Source organism: Cupressus sempervirens, chromosome 8, assembly GCF_028749045.1.
Source record: "Cupressus sempervirens isolate cs-2001-9-10 chromosome 8, ASM2874904v1, whole genome shotgun sequence".
Lineage (NCBI taxonomy): Eukaryota > Viridiplantae > Streptophyta > Pinopsida > Cupressales > Cupressaceae > Cupressus > Cupressus sempervirens.
In genome coordinates this window covers 576671535-576694473 of record NC_143125.1, presented here as the reverse complement: position 1 = coordinate 576694473, position 22939 = coordinate 576671535, and the positions used below count along the sequence as shown (strand labels likewise).

The window sequence follows — 22939 nt, the reverse complement described above, 5'->3', positions numbered from 1 at the left end:
ATGGTTATGTTAGATCCTACACCCCTTCTTATTCTCTTGTTTATTTTTATTTCATGAAGTAAATTGAAATAGAGGACCTATACATTGTGTAATCAGGGATACCATTTTCAAATTCTTAAATACATCTACCATTGCAAAGATATTTATATTTATATTTTACTTATTTTCATCTATTTGTAATAGTATTATAAATTGTGAGATTCCTCCCCTTCACCAAGGTCTTATTTATATTATGTACTAGAACATTTTGTACATGAATCATCCCCTAGTAGATGTCTCATTTACCCACATTAGGGAAATCCTCCTTGGCTAAAAGCACAAACTTGTGTCACCCTTTTGTAAAGGAAAAGGCTAACAAAAGTATAATTATTCATCTTCAATGACATAAAATTGGTATTATTATTTTGAATTTGTTAATGAAGTAAACTAATGAAATGTGTAGAAATAGATAAATTTTAGGATTATTATTTTTAATAATTATTTGGAATAAGAGTCAATATATTTTCCTATTTTTTATAGATAATTTTTTAGGTGCTAAAAAATGTTGAAAATTAGGGGTCTAGTTCCCACCATAAAAATATATGAAAATAAACTTATTTCCCTTCAATCTCAGACTATGTTATAGATAACAAATAAATCTAGAATAATCAAAAATAAAACTCGGCTTTGGAACTATATTTTCTCCTTTATAAGGATTGAAATTTTAACTCACTTCAAATTGATAGTTTACATCTCCCACCACATTTTTCAAAACAAATCTATTCTAACTAAGAGAAAAATTATACATTCTAAAAGAGGACCGTCTCCTCTAGAACGTTAGAATTTTTTCATATGATTTAATATCTTTTTCTTTCTCAAAACCAACATCTTATCTAGTGTTAAAACGCGTGCTTGTGGAATTTTTCAATTTTAATATACTATATCTAATTAAAAAACTATAAATTGTACATGAGAATATTCTTGACTTTGAGCTCTATAAAATGGTATTTATATGTTATTAAAAAAAATTATAAAAAATAGTAAGAGTTATTGAAATACCACTTTTCTGAAATATTTTTCTTTCTCTAGTAATTGGATACAAACTAGTATAAAACATGTATTTAATAGACATTTCCAATTGGAAAAGTTTGAGACCATATATAACTTAGCTAGAATGAACTTATCTAGATCATATGTTGTAAAAAAATTGGATTTTAGGTAGAGATACTCAAATTCAGTCATTCTGAAAAGTCAGCCTGAAAGGCAACACAACTTTGTAGTTTTACCCTCCTAAATCTTTGTGAGAATCAAGCTCTTGATAATTGAATCATTAATGAAAAAATAAAAAAAAAGAAACACTTTGAAGAGGACTTAAAAATCAAGAATAGGATATAGAAGAAACTCAAGAGGAGAAATCTATAAAAATTACAGATAACTAGGAAAATATTAAGGAATTAAAGCATGATGTATACATCTCCCCATATGCTAAAGAGACTAGTAAAGAAATTAATAGTCCTAAGGAGAAAAATATTTGGTGCACTAGAAATAATAAACTAATAGTTTGTGTCCATGCTCCTAAATTGGATCAATGCCTTACAACAAGTTGTTCAACACATGTTCAGTAGAAATGACCTAAACAATATACTTTTCTAGATCGTTCGGATGGTGGAAAGCATCATGCACAAATCTATGATGTGTGTTTTTGTCCATGGAAAATGAAAGAGAAGGAATGTTCGTAGGAAGAAATTAAGGACACTAATTAGAAGGATGATGATGATGATGAATGGATGAAGGACCTCAAGCATCTCAAAGAATATGGGAGATTATAAATATTGTTAAATGATTTTATATTTTTCAAAGAGGGACAATCATGACAATGCTTTTTTTCTAGGACTACGATGGATTTTTTGTTACCCTTTAGAAAATATTTCAAGTAAGAATCCCATTATCTGGAAATAGGGGAATACAAATGTTTATTTACCTTAGTTGGATGGACTAATTTTAGAGTTATAATACTATAAATAGTTGTGATACTTGTAGCTATTACTATCTTCCTATGTCTTTGATGGTTTGGGGAATGGTTACTTGATCTATATTCAAGTCGTATCAGTTAGTTTTTAATGTTTGGGAATTTTATGTTGTGACTCTTTGTATCTAGGTTCTATTTCCTAATCCCCCAAAATCATAATAAGAAGCTTCATGTATGCCAACAACTAAATTGATTAACTATAAACAATCTTATAGGACAATAGTTGCTCGCTAGTGTGGTCCTCAACATCAAACATTCAACTATAGGATAATTCATATTCTAGGACTTCTCAACATGGATTAAATTACTACCTCATTTAATAGTCAATCCTTTTTCATGTTTAGTATAAATAGGTTGTAAATTTTTAAAAAATAGTCTAATAGATCATTTTCACACCTCCTTATAATATGGGCACAAACTCTTACCTTATGTCGAGTAGAATGTTATCTATTAGGTTATTTCTTGAGGTAGCTTTTAAGGGCCACAATACAATATGTGGGCTGATTTTAGAAGGATTGGTTGGTATGCAAATTAGTTTTCTTTTGTACATGTACACTAGTGCCTATAACTGACTATTATATTTCTTTTTAATCTGGACATGTTATCTGGATAGTTGTTAACAATAAAGGAAAAACTTATAGCCAATAAAATATTGAATCTATCTTATGTATGTGTGAGTTCCATCTTGTACACTACTTTTTATAAATTCTAGAAGTATATGAAAAATTGTTTATAATGGTAAGAGTTGAACAAGATCAGCATTGAGATATTCAATGACATGTTTTCCTTATTTTCAAGATTATATTTATATTTGATTAGTCAAACTTGAGAAAATTAGAAACTAGTTGAAAAATAAGTTATTTTTAATCATACATATTTTAAAATACAATTAAAAAATTGTCTTTATTACAACAAATTAAAAAGTATAAAAGCTTAATGAAAGCTTCTATACTATTTTGAAATTGTAATATTCTATTAGAACACAAATATAATAAATATTTTTGCTGGCATTAGTTAAATAAGAAAGAGAATCCGTAATATGTATTATTACATTTACATATCCTTAAACTATTACAAATATGAGGTCAACGAACACACCAATAATAACGAAAGAGAACTGCTGAGGATTTTTTCACTCTGCTAGGGTTTCTTGCTTCATGTGATCTTTCAATTTTTTGTGTATGGCTTTTCATCTAAATTTTCTCTCTATTACCTGCACTTGTCACACCACATTTACTGTAGGAGTTTTTTAAGCTAGGATATAATGGCTTTGACTAGCAGTGAACAAGTTGTTTCTAGTGTTCATGCTGCTACTTCAGTCAGCCATGGTGCCTACATAGAAAAAATGTCCGTACAAGTTTGTCTTGAAGGTTTTTCATGAGGTAATCCTGACATTATCCTTCCTTTGCAAGAATTTGATATTGCATGTGATTGGTTCGAACAACACACCTTGATAGGTGATTTTGTGGGTAGGACTCCCCCTGAAGCTATGCTCCAAGAATGGGTGAACAAGAGCAAGACTTCTCATGGAGTTTGCCTTGATGCCATACAAAACCTTACCAAAGGTTTCTTTTTATTCCCCTTCACTAACCCCTCGCAAGTAGATGGGGTCTTTAACAAAAGACCATGGTTTGTCCGTTCTTCCTTCCTTGTTTTTCAAAAATGGTCACGAGACTTTATAGTCTTAGATGATAAAAAGCTTAGGGTTCTTGTATGGGTTGAGTTTCCAAGTTTATCCCTGCCTTTTTAGCCTTTCATTGAGTCCATTGCCAAAGCCCTTAGTAAAGTTTTCACCGAGGAGCCTGAGAAATTCTTCAATGCCTGCCCACAATGATGCATTTGCATAGAGGTGGATCTTTCCAAAGATCTCAAGGATTCTATGGAAATTCAGATTGGGACTAAAACCTTCTCTTAGAAGGTTCTTTATTTGAACCTCCCCAACACCTATTATAGACCTTACCAGTCTATGGAGCACAAGATCAAGGATGCCCTCTAGCTACCTCTAGGGTCATGCCCACACCTAAAGAGGTGCTTGTCAAATAGGGCAAAGGGAAAAAAGAAGAATGGGTTACTATTGGGCATAAGGGCAAGGCTCCCTTGAATCCATTTCCCTCAAAGTAGTCCTATATTGTGGTTGTCGCGATTCCTCCTATCCCTATAGGAGTGTCAATTCCAGCAAGCGGTAGACAAAGGAACTTCTTCCAAAGTTTTGCAGTTTTCAAACCCTGCTGGATCATAGGGGATTAAGGCAGCCGCTAGTGTTTCTACCTTGGTTGGGGTGCAAAATCCTCTTGTTACCTCTTCCATAGCACCACCAATGACACAATGTTCTCGCAATCCTCCTGTATGTGCAGAGATACCAGAGGTGAAACATCAGGCTGTAAGTCTAGAGGGTTTTCTATCTGACTTCAACCATGTTTGTACCTTCTTGCAGAATAGTTACTCCTCTCTTGAGGATGAAGATGATATGAAAGAGTTCTCATGAAATTCCTATAATAGAATGTTCAAGGTCTCAGAGACCTCCCCCAAAAGTACTATGTTCGGGATGTCCATCATAGACTTTGTAATTTAGATTTTATTTGTCTGCAAGAAGTTAAAATTTCTAGTTTAATGCTTTCTTTGGCATGTTGCATAATTTGGCAAGACCATGTGATGTTTTCCTCCTAGCACAAAGCTGGCTGAGGTGGTGTAGTTACTCTCCTATCACCTCACCTTCATTCTTCTATTATTTTGTACGATTCTAATCCTACGCATAATTGTTTTTGGCTTTTTCTTTCCATGAACAATCATTCTTTTGGAATCATTAATGTTTATGCTTCCAATGATGTTGTGAAAAGATCCTAGATGTGAGCTTGGTTAGCTAACAACTTGCCCCCAGCTACTTGGGTTATGTGTGGAGACTTTAATATGGTTGAAGTGGCCTCTGAAAAGTATAAAATTCTACCTTTTCACTGGATACTTGGGGAAAGACAAGCTTGGTATTACATGTACAATAAACTAGGCCTTTTTGATCTTAATACCAACAGCCACTAGGATAGTGGGGTTTAACACAATTGGTCCAACTTTCGAGATGTCTTTGACTGCATATTAAAATGCCTTGATCATGCTATGATCACTACACAATCTTTTTTCTCTTTTTTTTAGGATTGAGATTTGCCTATCATTCCCCTACTAGATGTGACATTATCTGACCACTAGCCCATTTATTTTGTCATTTCTTGGTAAACAGCTATCCCAAAGGTGGCCAAGTCTTAGTTCTTCCTCAACATGTCTGTGTTGATGCATGCTTCCACCATTTTGCACATCCTACTTGTTTGGAACTTGGAGCCACGTCTGCATTCTCAAAGGTGATGGATTCAATGGTGGAATGATGCCATTATGAAAATTGCTTGGTTCTTGCACATTTATGGGTGACAATTGGCTATGTTTTGTAAATAGTCATATGAAGCCAACACACTTGCCCTCAAAAAAGCCTTTAAGGCCCTCATCCGTACTTGCAAATTCAGCTTGCCAAGCTTTGCCATGACAAACAAATTGTTGATAATTATGCTATTCGTGGAGCCCAAATCAAAGCTCATCTCCACTAGTTGGAGGTTGGCAACAAAGCCTCAAAGGAGTTTTTTCAGGATCTTCATGCCCATCATACCAATTTTGGGATTAAAAAAATCAAACAAGGAAATGTTGTTTCGTCTAGTGTCCCCACTATCCTACAAGCATTTGTTCATCACTATGAGAATGTGTTTGCTTTATAGGGAAATTTGGTTGCTTAGGAGGAAGCTCTCAAAAAGTGTATTTCTATTACTCTAAACCATCTAACAACTAAGCAATGCACTTTCTATGAGAAAATTCTTTCCATCTAAGACCTTAAAGAGGCGGTCTGTACTCCATGGTAGATGACAAGTCCCCTGGGCATGATGGGTTCCCTTGTGAATTCTACAATCACCTCTGGGAGCATATAGGTCCTGATTTGCACCAAGTTTATCTTGAAGCCTATCACTCTAAAAGCTTAGGAGCCATTCTAAACAAAGGAAATATCAAATTCATACCTAAAGCTAGTGATCCATAGGATATATGTAATTCGAGACCAAATACCCTTCTAAATGTGTCATACAAGATCATTGCCAAGGCACTCTCTCTCAAAGTCAGGCACATGTTGCCTTTAATTGTGTGACCAGAGCAAACTGGATTCATCAAGTCCATACATATCCTTGATAATATCATTTTTTTCTAGGAGGAAATGGAATGGGCTTGCAAGTCCAATCAGAAGGCCATCCTTTTAAAGATAGATTTTGCTAAAGTCTATGATCGCATTGAATGTCCCTTAATCTTGGCTATGCTCCAGGCTCTGCGTTTTGGCCCCACTTCCTCCAGTCCATGGAGATGCTCTTTGGGGATGCTAATGCTTGAATTACCATCACCAATTTGCAATCAGAGGCTTTTGGACTTTTTCATTCCATCAGACAAGGTTGTCTGCTAGCTCCTGCACTTTATGTCCTTGCTACAGAAGGTTTTTGATATTTACTTGTGCATTTTGTGTCCTCAAGATTGGTTCATGGCATTTCCTTGCCTGAAATATCCTCCCAATTAGTCAATGGACACTTTTCTGATGATTCTTTTCTTACTCTTTTAGAGGATTAAGAAAACATCAATAATGCTTTAAGTTGCCTGGACACCTTTTGTCAAGCTTCTAGTTTTTCCATTCAATGGCATAAAATGCTCTGCTTCCGCCAGTCCTTTCTTCTAGCTCCACCTTGGCTTAGCCAATTTGAGTGAAAATGGGTTGCTCATGAAGAAATCTTTCACTTTCTTGGCATTCCTTTTACATTCTAGGTGTTGCTTGTGGAACTTTGGAATGTTGTGCTAGCTAAGATTAGCAAAAAACTTGACTACTAGATCATGAAGCCACTCTCCCTCGTAGGAAAATTTTTGATTTTCTCTAAGATTCTTGCGGCCACTCATGCGTATTGGGCTCCATCCAAAACTTCTTACATGAAGTTGGAAAGATTGCTCAGGGATTTTCTCTAGGTTTCTGGTTTTTTATCACCATGTCTTTCACAAAGTGGCTTGGGATTTTTGTTGTCTCCCAAAAGAGTCTAGTGGTCTTGGCTTGCTTTCCACTTGGAGATAAGGCCTTTCTCTTTGTGCAAAATGGATTATTGCAGCTCTCTTAGGAGATGAAGCTTGGAAGATTCTAGTTCAGCACTGCATTTCTTCCCGCTTCCCTGTCAACAGGCCTGCTTGGAAGGGGATTGGTTTCCAAACCCTTCTCATTATGCATGAGCCTGTGGTCATTCAGAGCTCCTTTGTCATCAAGAGCATCTAGAAAGCCTGGGAGGTTGTTAAGCCCTGGCTTCGATGGGCTGGAGATGAACTCCGCAATGGCCTCTCCTTGAATTAGCATAACATATGGTGGTCTCCCTTTTTTACATTTAGAGTACTCCCCTTGCCAAGACTCAGGGGGCTAGTGCTTTGCATTGTTTCAAATGTGGCATCAAAACTCCTAAGGACATCTTTTCATGGGTCACCATGAGTTTCAGCACTCGGGAAGATATGCAAGTATAGTACTACCTTGTCCATTTAGATTGACATACTTTTGACCTTCTGCTTTCTTCCATCCTTGTTCACTTAGTTCATAAAGTGGGGATTTAGTCTATTCACCCTTAGTGGCTTGATTGCAGCTGGTTTCTTGCCACTCCTTTTTCTAATTACAAGCCAAGTTTGGGTTATAGATGGCTTTTACCTCATCTTCCCATGGTGGATATGTTAAACCACAGATGACATTTGCAATCTTCTCTTTCTCAATGGAGAAAATGCTTTGACACCATATAGAATGCTATAATTGAACCCAAGATTGCACATTTTACTTGGTGCCTGGCCTTCCAAGGCCTTCCCCTAGGGCCTCAGCTCAAACACATTAGGATTCCTAACCCTAGATGCCCCTTTTTTGGACAACCATAATCATTCTTGCATATTTTCTGGTTCTACAAGTGTGCTCAGAATTATTGGCACTGGATTCATGATTTTTTCAAGACATTTAGACCTGAGTCTTTCGCTTGGCATATGATTTTACTAGGTGACTCTCTTAAATTTCCTCAAAAGTTCACCCAAATTTGGCATACCTTCAGGCTAGAGATCTTATTTCTCTGTGGAAAGATAGGAATGATGTTCTTTTCACACACAATTTTTTGGATGTTAACATTGCTATGTATACTAAGGCATGCATTTGTAATAATGTAATTATGTAGATTTAGGTGCAAGCTAATAAAGTTGCACTCGAAGTTGCTCACTTGTAGGAGTTGCTCAATCACTAGGGCAATCCTCCTTATACTGTTGCCAGAGTTCCTCTTGATGCCTCAATAGAGACCTTAACTCCCCACAGCCGTTGTCCTTGGCGCCACTCCTTTGGCCGCCACTCGCATACCCCATGCTCCTAGGCTTCCTGTTGCCACTCTCCTAGTGGTGGTGATGGCGGATGGAGGCACCGCTCAGCTTCCCCACCCTATGGTGGTACTGGTTGGTCCACGACTTCTCCTCTTGGTTTTCATCGTATGCACTCAGGGAAGTGGCCTCGCCTGGACCTGGCAATTTCTCCTCCACGGCCAGAGGTTAAAGATGTGGAGGCTGCCACTGTTGCTGCTACTAGTGACGATGGCTAGACTACTCCTAGCTTGCCCCCCAATCCTAAAGATGATTGGGGTTTTCAAGATAAAGATGATCCACCACCCTTAGCTGACACTGCTTTGGTAGCCTAAGGTTGCCTTATATATATTTTTTGATGAATAGTTTCTGATTCTAGTTGCAGCCATGTTTTTAGTCTGGCTTCAGCCATTTGAACTCTTTCATGAGGTGATCTTGTTTCCCTCAACCTCTTTTTAGTAAATTGTAAACTATATATATCTTATTAATAGAAAAGATCACTATTCATCAAATAATAACGAAAGTACTTTGTACTCATTAAAGAAATCCATCAAGCTTGACGAACTCTCCTAACAAGATGATTATTTATGACACATGCAAAGATAACTAATGAATCATAGGCCTGCGTATACATCGAGGAATTCGTAGGGTTTTTCTTTCTTGGATTTGTAATTTTCCACAAAGCTCCTTTTGAATTCCGAAAAGATGAAAGGCTTGTAATGGCGTGGATCGCCATCGTCCACAAGCTCCTCAGGAGCATAAACTTGTTTAACATCCGGGAAGTAAACAAAGTAGGGCACTCCTACACGACTTCTCCACCCTTTCTCAACTACTCGATGTTCAACACTTCTGTACCTGCCGTTGGTCCATGCCTGCCAATTCATTTCGTTGATGTTATTATGTGCGCTCATATTAATATATTAGGGTTAATTGAAATATATGAAAAGCTCAGACCTTAAGAGAATCGGCAAAATTGACAACAAATGAGTTGGGGAAAGGCTTGACGTCGAACCACTTCCCTTGCTTTGATCTAACCTGCAGCCCTCCTTTGTTGTCTTGGTTGAGAATGGTAAAACACCCAATGTCTGTATGAGGTGCGAGGATCTCTTCCTCCATTGACTTTCCACGAGGGGAGTAACAGTTTATACGCATGGTGGCTGTGCATTTATTGAAATCAACATTGTAGAAACTCTTCACGTCCAACCCCAGGCTGGAAACAATGATTATTGTTATCTTGCGCGCAAGCTCAGCCATGGAAGAGGTATAAAATCGAAATGCCTCACTGAACAGCAACAATCGATCAAAGCTAGATGTTGAATGGTAAAAATTGTAAAGCATACCAGAGCTTTGGGTTGCCTTCATCTGGCCATATCCTCTCACACATTTTTTCCAAAGAATCGGAGTGAGGCATATTCATGAAGGCGAAGCTCTCTGTACACTCTCTACTAGAGTAACTTTCTGCAGGGTTGGAGGTTGCGCCCTATTCTTTTATCTCTGCAGGCAGTGAACATAATTCCCGTGCCAGAGACTCCACTTGTAGGAGCAGATCCATTGAAACACCATGATTCACAATAAGGAAGAATCCCCATTCTTCGCAGGCACTGGTTACTGCGGCAAGCAAGGGATTCTTCTGAAGCTCATTTAATTCTTCCCTGCTTTCGAAATTGAACTCAAATCGAGAAATATCAATGATGGGCAGATCAACATGATTTTGCATTTCTGAAGACATGGTGGACGAGCAAATTACTCGATGAGATCTTCTTAAAAAGGTGGTCAGGTATAACACCTTTTGTCGTTTGGAATCTGGTGAATCGATGAAGACAAGACGAATGAACGATTCCGAGTCAACTACCTGCCAAGATAGGTGGGATATATATGAAATGTAAGTATCAAAGACCATGGCTGAAGTTGGATTGTTTATTGCGCCCGAGAGATATGTTTACCAATATAAGGTTTATTTTAGTATATGTGGCCTGTAATGATAATTATTGGAATGGCTTAAATATATTTATTTATTTGTTTACATTTGTTGATAGAAGAGATTGTTTTAATAAGATTTTTCATGGGTCGGTAAGCTTTCTATATTTTGTATAATGTAAAACTAACAATCGTGAAATGTAATAAGGGTTGTTCTAAGGGAAATTTTGGAAGTTCAGTTATACGAGGTTCAGTGAGAAATAATGAAGGGAAATGATAGTGAGTTTTGGTAAGAATATTGGACTGAATTCTAATAATAAATATGTTGAAGGTCTAGTTTTGTAGAAAGGAATCAAAACTCTCGAGGATTATGGGCAAGAGAACATTATAATGGAAACAAATTCTAAGCCAATTACTGATATGCTTCAATGAAAGGCTACATGTCCTTGGAAAATCCTAAGTATAATCGAAGACTTCAGGAGAAGGCTGATTACTTTCAATAATGCAAATTGGGGATTGGACTATTCAAAAGGGAAGTAGGTAAATTGCAAGATTACCTGAAGGGCTTAAATTTTATTTTGTTAAATGATACATAGTCAAAATGATAAAGGGAGTATGTTGGAGAAGATGAGTTACACTTATATTCTATCTCTGAAGGGGCAAAAAATGGCACATATATGGTATCCAAAACATTAGTCATAATTCTATTATCAATAAGTTCTTTTATAGCTTAATTTAAAAGGTTGACAAGAAATATAAAGATAAGGGCTCTGACAATTTATTACTTGTTAAAATATTTAGTAAAGACAATAAACTTAGAAGGGATATCTTAAAAGGAAGAATCTTTACCAAATCTAAACATTGACTATATTTTCAGAAATCCAAAACTACTTATGGTCGTATTTATCATAGATTTAGTATTCAACTCCTTCAGAGATATAGTACATGGAAGAAAGCTCAAAAGTATGAGTTAATTTTGATTAAATTTACTACCATATTTTGCGAGAAAATATGGAGTTCAGCTAGCAAGGTGATGAGTCACATTAATAAACACAAGGAAACACTTTTAAATTGGGGCATCATAATAATCATTTACTTTGAGCCTATTTTTTCTTAGTCCAATATCTTATATGAGTGTGCTATCCTTGAAGTTTCATAGTTAAGTGACAATAATCTGAGAAATGAAAAAAGAGAAATCTTGTAGACTCTTTTTTTGTAGCTGAAATTGTTAAGAAGAAGATCAAAATTCAGGATGATATACAAGAATTAGGTAAGGTAAAAATTATGGTTGGGCTCCTGAAGAAAGTGGAACTCAGGAAATGTTGTGATATTTCTATCAGGATTTAACTATGTGATTTTTGAGTCAAACTCATTGACCCATGTTTCATGAATAGTGATTCAACATGAATCCATCTCTCATGAGAATAAATATAGCACTTAGCACTCATTGGATCTAGGTGATGCTCATAGTGGTGAAGGATAGGGACTTCATGGGAGGTCACCCATCCTAGTACTACTCTAGCCTTAGTGCACTTAACTACAAAGTTTCCTCCATCATTAAAACGAAAGCTTGCCACTTGATTTGCAAAACCTCCACCAAGTGTTGTGCCTTATGCACCATTCTTTAGAAAGCCCATTAAGCTTATCAATTGATAAGTAGGAGATAATTTCCACATCAATTGAAATTGTGATATTGCTATTAGGATTTAACTATGTGATTTTTGAGTCAAACTCATTGACCCATGTTTCATGAGTAGTGGTTCAACATGAGTCCATCTCTCATGAGAATAAATGGAACACCTAGCACTCGTTGGATCTAGGTGATGCTCATAGGGGTGAAGCACTGGGACTTCCTAATATTGAATCAGGAAATGTTGTCAATTGATGTAGAATGTTGAGATTTGGAACTACTTCCAAAATGTTGGGCATATATGTTACATTCAGGCTATGAGAGGTTTCAATTGCCTCTTTTCTTCTAATCCTCTAACTTATAGCATAAGGGAAATGTCACGATTGGGATTTTAATTTTTTTTGTTTCCAGTGAACTAATTGTGGAAGTGATGAAGCTCAATGGTGAAGGAGATTGTGTAATTTCTTGACAAAGAAGTAGTACAATGTTTGGCCAATAATTTTTTTTAAAAATTTCTTTCACTTACTATATCTTATATATGTAATGGTCCTAATAGGTTTTGTGTGCTATTAAGAAAAAAGATTTTTGAAAAAGAGAATAAGCCTCTTTATTTTGAATAATTAAGTATAATGAAGCTTTCAAATGTCAGATCATGTTGGAGCCTTTGAAGAAAGTGGATGCCTATAGTATTCTATGAAATCTAGGCATTCTAACTACATCCTACACATGAGCAAGTTTAACAATACCCCGTTCCTCATGTTTTTGAATTCTTTGAAAAAGGCCAAAAGATATTTGATGTTTGATCACATTACCGATTTGACTAGTTTCTAGAGCAATTGTGATAGTGTTGCGTGTAATGGAGATGTGGACTATACAAAAAAAAAAAAAAAAAAAAAAACCTTTCAGAAGGGAGGGTGGGGGCAAGGGTTGGTAGGGGGGTGGGGGGGCTAATTGGTCATGGTTACTTCTTGAAATGGTTATGCCAGATCCTCCACCCCTTCTTCTTATTCTCTTCTTTATTTTTATGACATGAAGTAAATTAAAATAAGGGATTTATACATTCTGTACCATGGATACCATTTTCCAATTCTCAAATACATCTACCATGGTGAAAGTATTTATTTTCTATTTTACTTATTTTCATCTCTTTGTAATATTATTATAAATTGTGAGATCCCTCCCCTTCACCAAGGTCTTATTTATATTATTTAATAGAATATTTTTATATGTGCAATTTCGACTGGTAGATGTCTCATTTACCCATATTAGGAAAATCTTGCTTAAATCTTTGTGAGAATCAATCTCTTTAGAATTTTACCATTGATGGAAAACTACAACCACACATCTAAATGGAAGAAAGTGTCAAAACCTACAAATATATTTTGCACTATAAACAACCCTCACCTTATATCCTTTGTGGAATATTTTCTTCACAATACATGGGGTAAACACAAGGTCCCCTCTAAACAAATTATGTCTATAAAGGAAAGTAAAAAAAACAACCTCAAGAAAAATAGTATTGGTATTGATATGTAAGTACTTGGTTGAGGATAAAGACATGGAGGAAAGAATGAAAAATGACACTTCAGAGGACATAGAATATGAGGGCTTGAAAATTGAAAAGAGGATATAGAAGAAACTAATGAGCAGAAATCTATGAAAATTATAGATAACTAGGGGAATAGTAAGGAATTAAAGTATGATGTGTAAATTTCCCATATGCTAAAGAGATTGGTAAAGAAATTGATAGTCCTAAAGGGAAAGATATTTGGTACACTATTAATAATAAACTAATAGGCTACGTCGATACCCTCCTAAATTGGATCAATAGCTTGGAATAATTTGTTTGACACATGGTTAGTACATATGACCTAAATTCTATTCTTATCTAGATCTTTGGGCTAGTGGAAGGTATCATGCACAAATGTAAGATGCATTTTTGTCAATGAAAAAATAAATTGAAGGTATATTTGTATGAAGAAATTATGAACACTAATTAGAAGGATGTGGATGATGATGAATGGATGAAGGACATCAAGAGTCTCAGACAATATGAGAGATGATCAATATCATTAAATAGTTTTCTATTTTTCAAAGAGGGAAAATTGTGACAATGTTTTTTTTATGTTGGACTACGACGGGTTTTTTTCTACCCTTTGAAAAAAGATTAAAAAAATAATCCTATTATGTGGAAATAGAGGAATACAAATCTTTGTTTACACTAGTTGGATGGACTATTTTTAGAGTGATAATACTATTAATAGTTGTGATACTTTTATCTATTAATATCTTCCTAAGTTTTTGATGGTTTGGGTAATTGTTACTTGATATATATTCAAGTCATAGTAGTTAGTTTTTATAGGTTCAATTCTGCTACCCCCTTGCAATCATAATAAGAAACTTCCCATATGCCAAAAAGAAATGACTAACTAGAATGAATAACTACTTAGTGTGGTCCTCAACATCAAACATTCAATTAGATGATAGTTCATATTCTAGGACTTTTCACCATGGATCAAATTACTACCTCATTTAATAATCAATCCTTCTTTATGTTTAGTATAAATAGGTTGTAAATCTTTTTTAAAAGGCTAATACATCATATTTACACCTCCTTATAATATGGGCACAACAGTCTCAAATGCATTGTCAACTAGCTGCTAGATAGATGTAATTTGATTTTTTGGTGAGTGTTAACAATACACATAGTATAATTACCTTCTTGGATGTCCTGAACCCAACATCAATTAGGAAGGTGACTATATATTAGTCATTAGGTTATCAAAGGAATTCATATCCTAAATCTAACATGATAAAATAACATCTATACTAATGCACAACCTCTTACCTTATGTTGAATACAATGTTATCTATTAGGTTATTGCTTGAGGCAGCTTTTTAGGGCCACAATAGAATATGTGGGCTGATTTTAGAAGGATTGGTTGGTATGCAAATTAGTTTTCTATTGTACATGTACAATAGTGATTATAACTGACTATTATATTTCTTTTTAAATATGGACATGTTTTCTTGAGAGTTGTTAACAATAAAGGATACACTTATAGCAAAAAAAATATTAAATCTTTCTTATGTATGTGTGAGTTTCATTTTAGACACTACTTTTTCTTAATTGTAGGAGTATATCAAGAATTGTTCATAATGGTAAGGACCTATTTGGTTGTTGGAATACAACCTGAATAGGAATATGAAAATCAAATATGTTTTTTATTTTTTATTTGGTGTGCTAAATCAGAGATAGGAATAGGAATACATATTCCATTTTTGCCTCTAAAATGATTATATGTCCATTCTAAAAAAATCATGTTATTGGAATAGGCCATTCCTATTCTCAATTTTACTTTTCCAAATTATATTGTTTTTTGAAAGGTCTGCGGTTCATATTGCTGAGAGAGGCACGATATTTGCTCAAACTTGAGTTTCACACAACTATCTGTCTGCCATTACCGAATGTATTGATTGTATTTTGAGTGGAAAATTTTGGAGTGCGGAACGACAATTTCATTCATTTGTCATGGCCTGCCGCTTGATCAAGATCCTTTCCAGTTTATGCACCCTACCAAATGCGTGCCATTAGTAAAGATGTTTTTGCTCTCGCCACGGTTGGACATTAATTACTACTTTCTTGGTGAGGCAACCGATCAGCATACTATGTCATGACATTGTTATGAGTTTTTGTACATTGGGCATTGGCGGTTTACAGGGATCTCAGCTGATTTTGCTCGTCATAACTCTTTTGGTTTGTTGGGCAACAATGTCTTCTTGGACTGATCTTACATGAAACGCTGAAAGCAAAGTTGTAGATCAATATAGTGGTGGTTGTTTTCTATTTTGTGACTCAGACATGGACACTCCAAAAGGCTTTGCAGAAATGCTCAGGAACTTCCTCTCTTTCTTACCATATTTATTTCTATTCTTTCTCCTCACTGATCTGAAAGGTATAAGGATAGGGCCATTTTCAAGAAATTTCTATTTTGGAGCTTTGTTTAGTTTAAAGTAGATTTGGGTTGCAAAGAAATATCTCAATTTACCTTTCATTTTGTTCGATGGAGAAACCTTGAACAGATTGGGGACCTGTCAAGTGAAAATTTGATTGGCATTTAAGTTTGGACATTTTTCTTTTCAATTTCTAAGAATGAAACTTCACATTCATTGTGAATTATTATTTTTTTTTTCAATGTGATGTTGGAGCTCACCCTTGCGACTCTTGGTGCCCCGCACGAATCCTGAACATGATAACAGCAATCATAGAAAAAATTATAATCGATCAACAGGCCATGGTAGAGGTGGTTCAACATCTAAAAATACCAATTCGGCTGAATGGATTCGATGGGTTTCCCCATGCCTTGATTGTTGAAATAAGAACAAGGATTCAGTCAAAGAATTTGCGTCTAACACTTGTTCAATAAGCTTAATGGAGGACACAACACCAAATCATAATGAACCTCTGAGCACTATTGGTAAATAAATTTGTCACTGTAAAAATAATCCAACTAAGTGTATGTGGCAAACCGTTCACAACATTTGGATAGGTCCTCGATATGCAGCCTTCCTCTACATTTAGAGGGGCAGCTCCCTTGTATGATATAATTTTAAAATTTATCAAATAAAGATGAAATGAAACTTTAAAAGATAAATAGAAAGTCATTGATGATGAATGTACCACATGACTTCAAAGCTTTCTTGGACTAGCTTAAAATTACTCATAATAACAATCAAGATCTACACTTGAGAACTATTACTAGCACAATGCTGATCCAAAGATTCATAAACATCTACACAATACTGTGAGAATGCTCACTACAAAGAAAATCAACATTTTTACCAATTTAGATTCAGAAGAAGAGAACTTAAATTGCACATTCCTTTATTTTCTTGCACCAAGAACATGAGAGAAATTTTTTATTACAAAGACAAAATTTGTACACACTTTCCAAATATTATCTTCTGATCAAAATTTTACCATAGTGTTCCCTTTTTCTAAAGTCCAAAAAGCCCTTTACAAAGCCAAAAATGACTCCATATATAGACATGGAGGTTAAGAACTACCTCTTTGTGGTTAATAACTACCTCCAAAATACATAGTTTAGGTAAGGTTAATTAACCTCACTAAAAATAACCAGAGTGGTTCTAGAGATAAACATTTTGAAAAGAACATTGAATGGTTGATCTTGATGGTAACCATCGGATCTTCTCCTTTTGATCTTGGAATTCTGAAGAAGAATCAAATTTAGCATTATTTTTTGTTCTCAATTTTAACATTTCACTTTGTATGGTCATATCCTTACATAATTCCTTAATGCCTTAACTGTATATTGATTTCTCACTTTGGACTTCCCTTTGAACTTTGATGATTTCCATGGCACACTCTATGTAGGAATTTGATAGAAAAGATCAACATAGTCAATCACATTTCCCCACTTTGATCAGCATTATTAGCTATTGAGAGCTACCGTAACAAATGATTTCCCCCTTAATCGTATCCAAGCTGCCCCTTGAACCTCAAAAACTTGAAGTTTAGGACCAGTTATGTTGAGAAAGAAATCTCCTATACCATAAAAATCAAGCCTGCATTTTTCAAAATGCTTTAAATCAATGTCCACTAGCTTGGCACCATCACAACCAAGTAGAGCCAGGTTTGTTAGGATAAACCACGGACAGAAATAAAAAACTACATGCAAATATAACCAATAACAGAAAATAATAGAACACACAGAAATGAACACAAGGCACCAAGATTTAACGTGGTTCACCCAATCCCTGGGCTACGTCCACCAAACAACAAGTCCGATCTTATTACAATCCAGTGATTACAACCTAATTACAATCCGTAATCCCTTACATCTCAATACCGCCGCAAGAACCAATTTCGTATCACAACATTATGAAAAATACCCAACCCTAAGCCCTTTTATACAAGTATTAAACCGCTTTAGGGTTATAACATGTCGGCCATATGTCGGCCATAATATGTCGGCTACTGCCCAAAAAAAAATTTTGGGCTAATGCCCTGAACCCCACTATTTATGAAGTATGCACAGTACTTTCCTGATCAGTCACCACAATCTAACAAGGTTCTTCAGCATCAGACATGTAAGAAACATATTATAAAGAGCAGTGTCTTGTGCACAAACATCAATCACTTCCGATGTATGAAGTTTTCTAAAGGGATTACAAGTTGGTAGTTGTTTCAAGGAGACGCTCCACAACTTAAGACTTTCCAAATAAGATGAAGATGCATTGTAATCAAATCTACTGGGGCAATTGGGTAGAAGGTCAGATATAGTAGAACGATTCTCATTTCCCAATCCTAGTGCAAAGTGGTGTGGCCTTTGAAAGCCATATGTTGACCATGTTTATTCCATCATTTTTCACAATCCATAGAACAGAAGGTCTCATGAAAAATGACCAACAACAGGTGACTTGGTTGACCACTAATAAGCTTCTCTGTTACCGATTCTATTAGATCAATGTCGTTTCTTTCTATGCCTTTGTTATTTGTAACAGGATATGGGTCGGATTTACTATTCATCACTCCAGTACTTTTAGGTATTTTTTCAAACAAATAATGTGCAATGCCCATGTTTTCATACTCTAGGTTGGGAGCTTTTCATCGCACAATTCACGTTCTTTGACTTAGTTTGAAGGCTAGCATATTCTGTTGATATTTACATGAATAGAATGATGCTCAACATCGATTGTGGAAGACTTGAATGTTAATATATGTGTGACCAATGATTTTTCATGCCTATGCATTCCTTACAAGTTATTCGTTGTTAAGCGTTATTTGCAATGTATGAAGTCTGTGATCTCCAAGTGCGCAAGCTAGAAACTGAAATCGCGGTTCCTGCATCATCTTCTACCTTTTCAGAATCTCCATATTGACTGCCATTGTGCAGGCCCTTTGCCAAAAAGCTCCCATGCATCATCTATGATCTTCTGTTCATGTGAGTTGGAAAGCTTGGATGAATTACTAGTCTAATAGTCCACGCATTCTATTTATGATTGGGTCAATCAATAGTTATTTTATCAAGAAATTATTGTGTCTTTTGCTTCATGTATGATCAAGATGCCACAAACTCCAAACTTTCTTCACATAGTGAATTCAATTCATTTGAAAGTTATTTAATAATACCATTCAATGTGCTGCAGGCTGGAAGTTAAGTTCCTTTGTTTGATAATTATCATGCTAGATCTATTTGTCTTATGTCTCTTGCCAAAGCACCATTACATAGTGGAATCTAATCAATATATTTGGAATCAACGATTTGAGAGCTTTATAAAACGTTGGACACCTTTTCTATGACTCTGCATTATACCCATTGTCTCTACCATTCATTTCCTTTACTTTTATCAAGTGAAAAGTTAATAACTGTTTCAAAAAAATATTTTCTAGAAGTTTATCTTAACTCACACTTTTTTTTTGATGAGAGGTTAAGGTTAATGATTGGGTGGAAAATATGTGTTTTAGAAATTTATCTTAACCTCTTTTTGATGGAGAGGTTAAGATTTCAAAGTGAAACATGTGTTTTCGACCCTGAACCTTAACCTTTTTAAAAGTTAAGAGATTAAGGTTAATGATTCGAAATACGCATTCTGGATCCTGAACGTTAACCTTTTTAAAGGTTAATGGTTAATGATTTGGTTGAAAATGCATATTTTGGTTCCTTCCATTAACTTGTGAGAAATTTTGACTCGGGAACCAAATTTTAAAAAATTCAAAGTGCTCAAAAGAGCTGGGAACAAGCCAAAGATATTTGAAGGGAAAAATTTCTAAAAAGTTCCGAGGGAAAGTGGCCATTTTAATGCTTAAAATGAGGCATATTCAAAAAATTATCATAGCTCAAAAAGGCAGGAATTGAGGCAATTTTGATATCTGGGCAACAAGAACTCAATAAACTTAACCTTATTCCAATTCTAAATTTATACAACCAAACACATGATTAGCAAATCAAATTCTAGGCAAACCAAACGGGTTTGGAATTGCAATATTCAAATCCCATTCTCAAATCCCATTCCCATTCCCATTCTCATTCTCTATTCTAATTTCCAATTCCTATAACAAGAAGCAAACGGGCCCTAAGAGTTGAGCAACATGGACATTGAGATATTGAATGACATGATTCTCTTGATTTAAAGTATATATCTATGAAGTGTACTTTATAATTTGAGAAAATTAAAAAAAATTATTGAAAAATAAATAGTTTTTATTATACGCATTTTCAAATAGAATTAAAAAATTACCTTTATCTTAGCAGATTAAAAACCGATTAAAGCTTAATCAAACCTTCTATAATATTATGAAATTCTTCTATGATATTATGAAATTGTAATATTCTATTAGAACACAAATATAATAAATATTTTTGTTGATAACGATTAAATAAGAAAGAGAGTCCATAATATTTATTATTACGTTTACATACCCTTAACTATTACAACTATGATGTCAACGAACACACCAATAATAACGAAAGTATTTTGCACTCATCTAGAGGAATCCGTCAAGGTTGACTAACTCTCCCGACAAGATGATTATTTATGACACATGCAAAGATTAACTAATGAATCATAGGCCTGCGTATACATCAAGGAATTCGTAGGGTTTTTCTTTCTTGGACTTGTAATTTTCAACAAAGCTCCTTTTGAATTCCGAAAAGATGAAAGGTTTGTAATGGCGTGGATCGCCATCGCCCACAAGCTCCTCAGGAGCATAAATTTGTTTAACATCCGGGAAGTAAACAAAGTACGGCACTCCTATACGATTTCTCCACCCTTTGTAAACTACTCGATGTTCAGCACTTCTGTACCTGCCGTTGGTCCATGCCTGCCAATTCATTTCGTTCATGTTAGTATGTGCGCTCATATTAATATATTAGGGTTAATTTAAATATATGAAAAGCACCGACCTTAAGAGAATCGGCAACATTGACAACAAATGAGTTAGGGAAAGGCTTGACGTCGAACCACTTCCCTTGTTTTGATCTAACCTGCAGCCCTCCTTCGTTGTCTTGGTTGAGAATGGTAAAACACCCAATGTCAGTATGAGGTGCGAGGATCTCTTCCTCCATTGACTTTCCACGAGGGGAGTAACAGTTTATACGCATGGTGGCTGTGCATTTATTGAAATCAACATTGTAGAAACTCTTCACGTCCAACCCCAGGCTGGAAACAATGATTATTGTTATCTTGCGCGCAAGCTCAGCCATGGAAGAGGTATAAAATCGAAATGCCTCACTGAACAGCAACAATCAAAGCTAGATGTTATGTTCTATGCATTAGAGTATTAAATGAATGGTAAAAGTTGTAAAGCATACCAGAACTTTGGGTTGCCTTCATCTGGCCATATCCTCTCACACATTTTTTCCAAAGAATCGGAGTGAGGCATATTCATGAAGGCGAAGCTCTCGGTACACTCTCTACTAGAGTAACTTTCTGCAGGGTTGGAGGTTGCGCCCGTTTCTTTTATCTCTGCAGGCAGTGAACATAATTCCCGTGCCAGAGACTCCACTTGTAGGAGCAGATCCATTGAAACACCATGATTCACAATAAGGAAGAATCCCCATTCTTCGCAGGCACTGGTTACTGCGGCAAGCAAGGGATTCTTCTGAAGCTCATTTAATTCTTCCCTGCTTTCGAAATTGAACTCAAATCGAGAAATATCAATGATGGGCAGATCAACATGATTTTGCATTTCTGAAGACATGGTGCATGAGCAAATTAGTCGATGAGATCTTCTTAAAAAGGTGGTCAGGTATAACCCCTTGTGTCGTTTGGAATCTGGTGAATCGATGAAGACAAGCCGAATGAACGATTCCGAGTCAACTACCTGCCAAGGTAGGTGGGATGTATATGAAATGTAAGTATCAAAGACCATGGCTGAAGTTGGATTGTTTATTGCGTCCGAGAGATGTGTTTACCAATATAAGGTTTATTTTAGTATATGTGGCCTGTAATGAAAATTATTGGAATGGGTTAAATATATTTATTTATTTGTTTACATTTGTTGATAGAAGAGATTGTTTTAATAAGATTTTTCATGGGTCGGTAAGCTTTCTATATTTTGTATAATGTAAAACAAACAATCGTGAAATGCAATGAGTACGGTAGTTCTAAGGGTCGGTAAGCTTTCTATATTTTGTATAATGTAAAACAAACAATCGTGAAATGCAATGAGTACGGTAGTTCTAAGGGAAATTCTTGAAGTTCAGTTATGAGATGTTTAGTGTCATGTCCCCTTTTCAAATAATTAAAAAAATAATAATCTTTGCTAAGGCAGGCAGACCCAAGAAAGTGAAGTTTCGGAAAAAGGGGGTTAATCTTTGGAAACCGTTGGACTAATAAATGAAAATTATTATTAAAATATCTTTCATTAGCCTCTGTTGGACGTGAGTTACAGTTATGCCCTCTTTTAAAGGGTTTTGGAGGCATTTTGGGCTCATTCCAGAACTTGATTTTGCTGATTTCTTTGTTATTCTTCAGAGGCTGCCAAACCTGTGGAGAAGGAGACCCAAGAACGGGAGTTTGCAGGTTTCCAGGGAGACCCAAGAACGGGAGTTTGCAGGTTTTCAGGAAGGGTAAGGACGGGAGTTTGAAGCCATTCCATGTGCATGCTCATACAGAGTTTGCCTTTGTGTTGAACAGTGCAGATTTGTGGATTTTCGGGTGTGTTTTTTGTATGAGTTTGGTGTTTATAGTTGAGTATTTCATATCAGTTTGGGTTGCTGCTGTATATCAGACTTTTAAATATTAAAATAGTGCTGAATATATATATTGGGACGTGATTAAACTTCTGAGATAGATTATTAGTGTTTTTGTGGTGTTTCCGAGCATATTTTGTGCTATTTCGGGAGCCCGATGAGCATAGTTGTGGTCCTACATTTTTGAGCTGTTGTGTAAAGGCTATACGGATCTGGAAATGTCAATTTGTAGGCTATTATGCTGCTGAA

The 22939-nt window shown here is 35.5% G+C and overlaps 1 protein-coding gene and 1 pseudogene across 1 annotated transcript; both read right to left on the bottom strand.

Moving 5' to 3' along the window:
- Positions 1-9039: 9039 nt before the first annotated feature.
- Positions 9040-9787, bottom strand: LOC149543730 (C4-beta,C20-epoxidase pseudogene; annotated as a pseudogene).
- A 118-nt stretch (positions 9788-9905) lies between these two features.
- On the bottom strand, positions 9906-21696 carry LOC149543729 (C4-beta,C20-epoxidase-like). The gene is made up of 4 exons (XM_089795831.1): positions 21308-21696; positions 20900-21227; positions 20578-20817; positions 9906-10277 (listed from the first exon to the last, which is right to left on the bottom strand). The coding sequence occupies exons 1-4, from the start codon at positions 21694-21696 to the stop codon at positions 9906-9908; spliced, it is 1329 nt and encodes a 442-aa protein (XP_089651957.1).
- Positions 21697-22939: the final 1243 nt, after the last annotated feature.

Coding starts and splice junctions, on each gene's coding strand:
- LOC149543729 (XM_089795831.1), bottom strand. CDS start 21,696: ATGTCTTCAGAAATGCAAAATCATGTTGATCTGCCCATCATTGATATT. Junction 20,818..20,899: donor ATGTTGCCGATTCTCTTAAG/GTCGGTGCTTTT, acceptor ATGAATTGGCAG/GCATGGACCAACGGCAGGTA. Junction 10,278..20,577: donor AACCCTACGAATTCCTTGAT/GTATACGCAGGC, acceptor CTATCTTGGCAG/GTAGTTGACTCGGAATCGTT.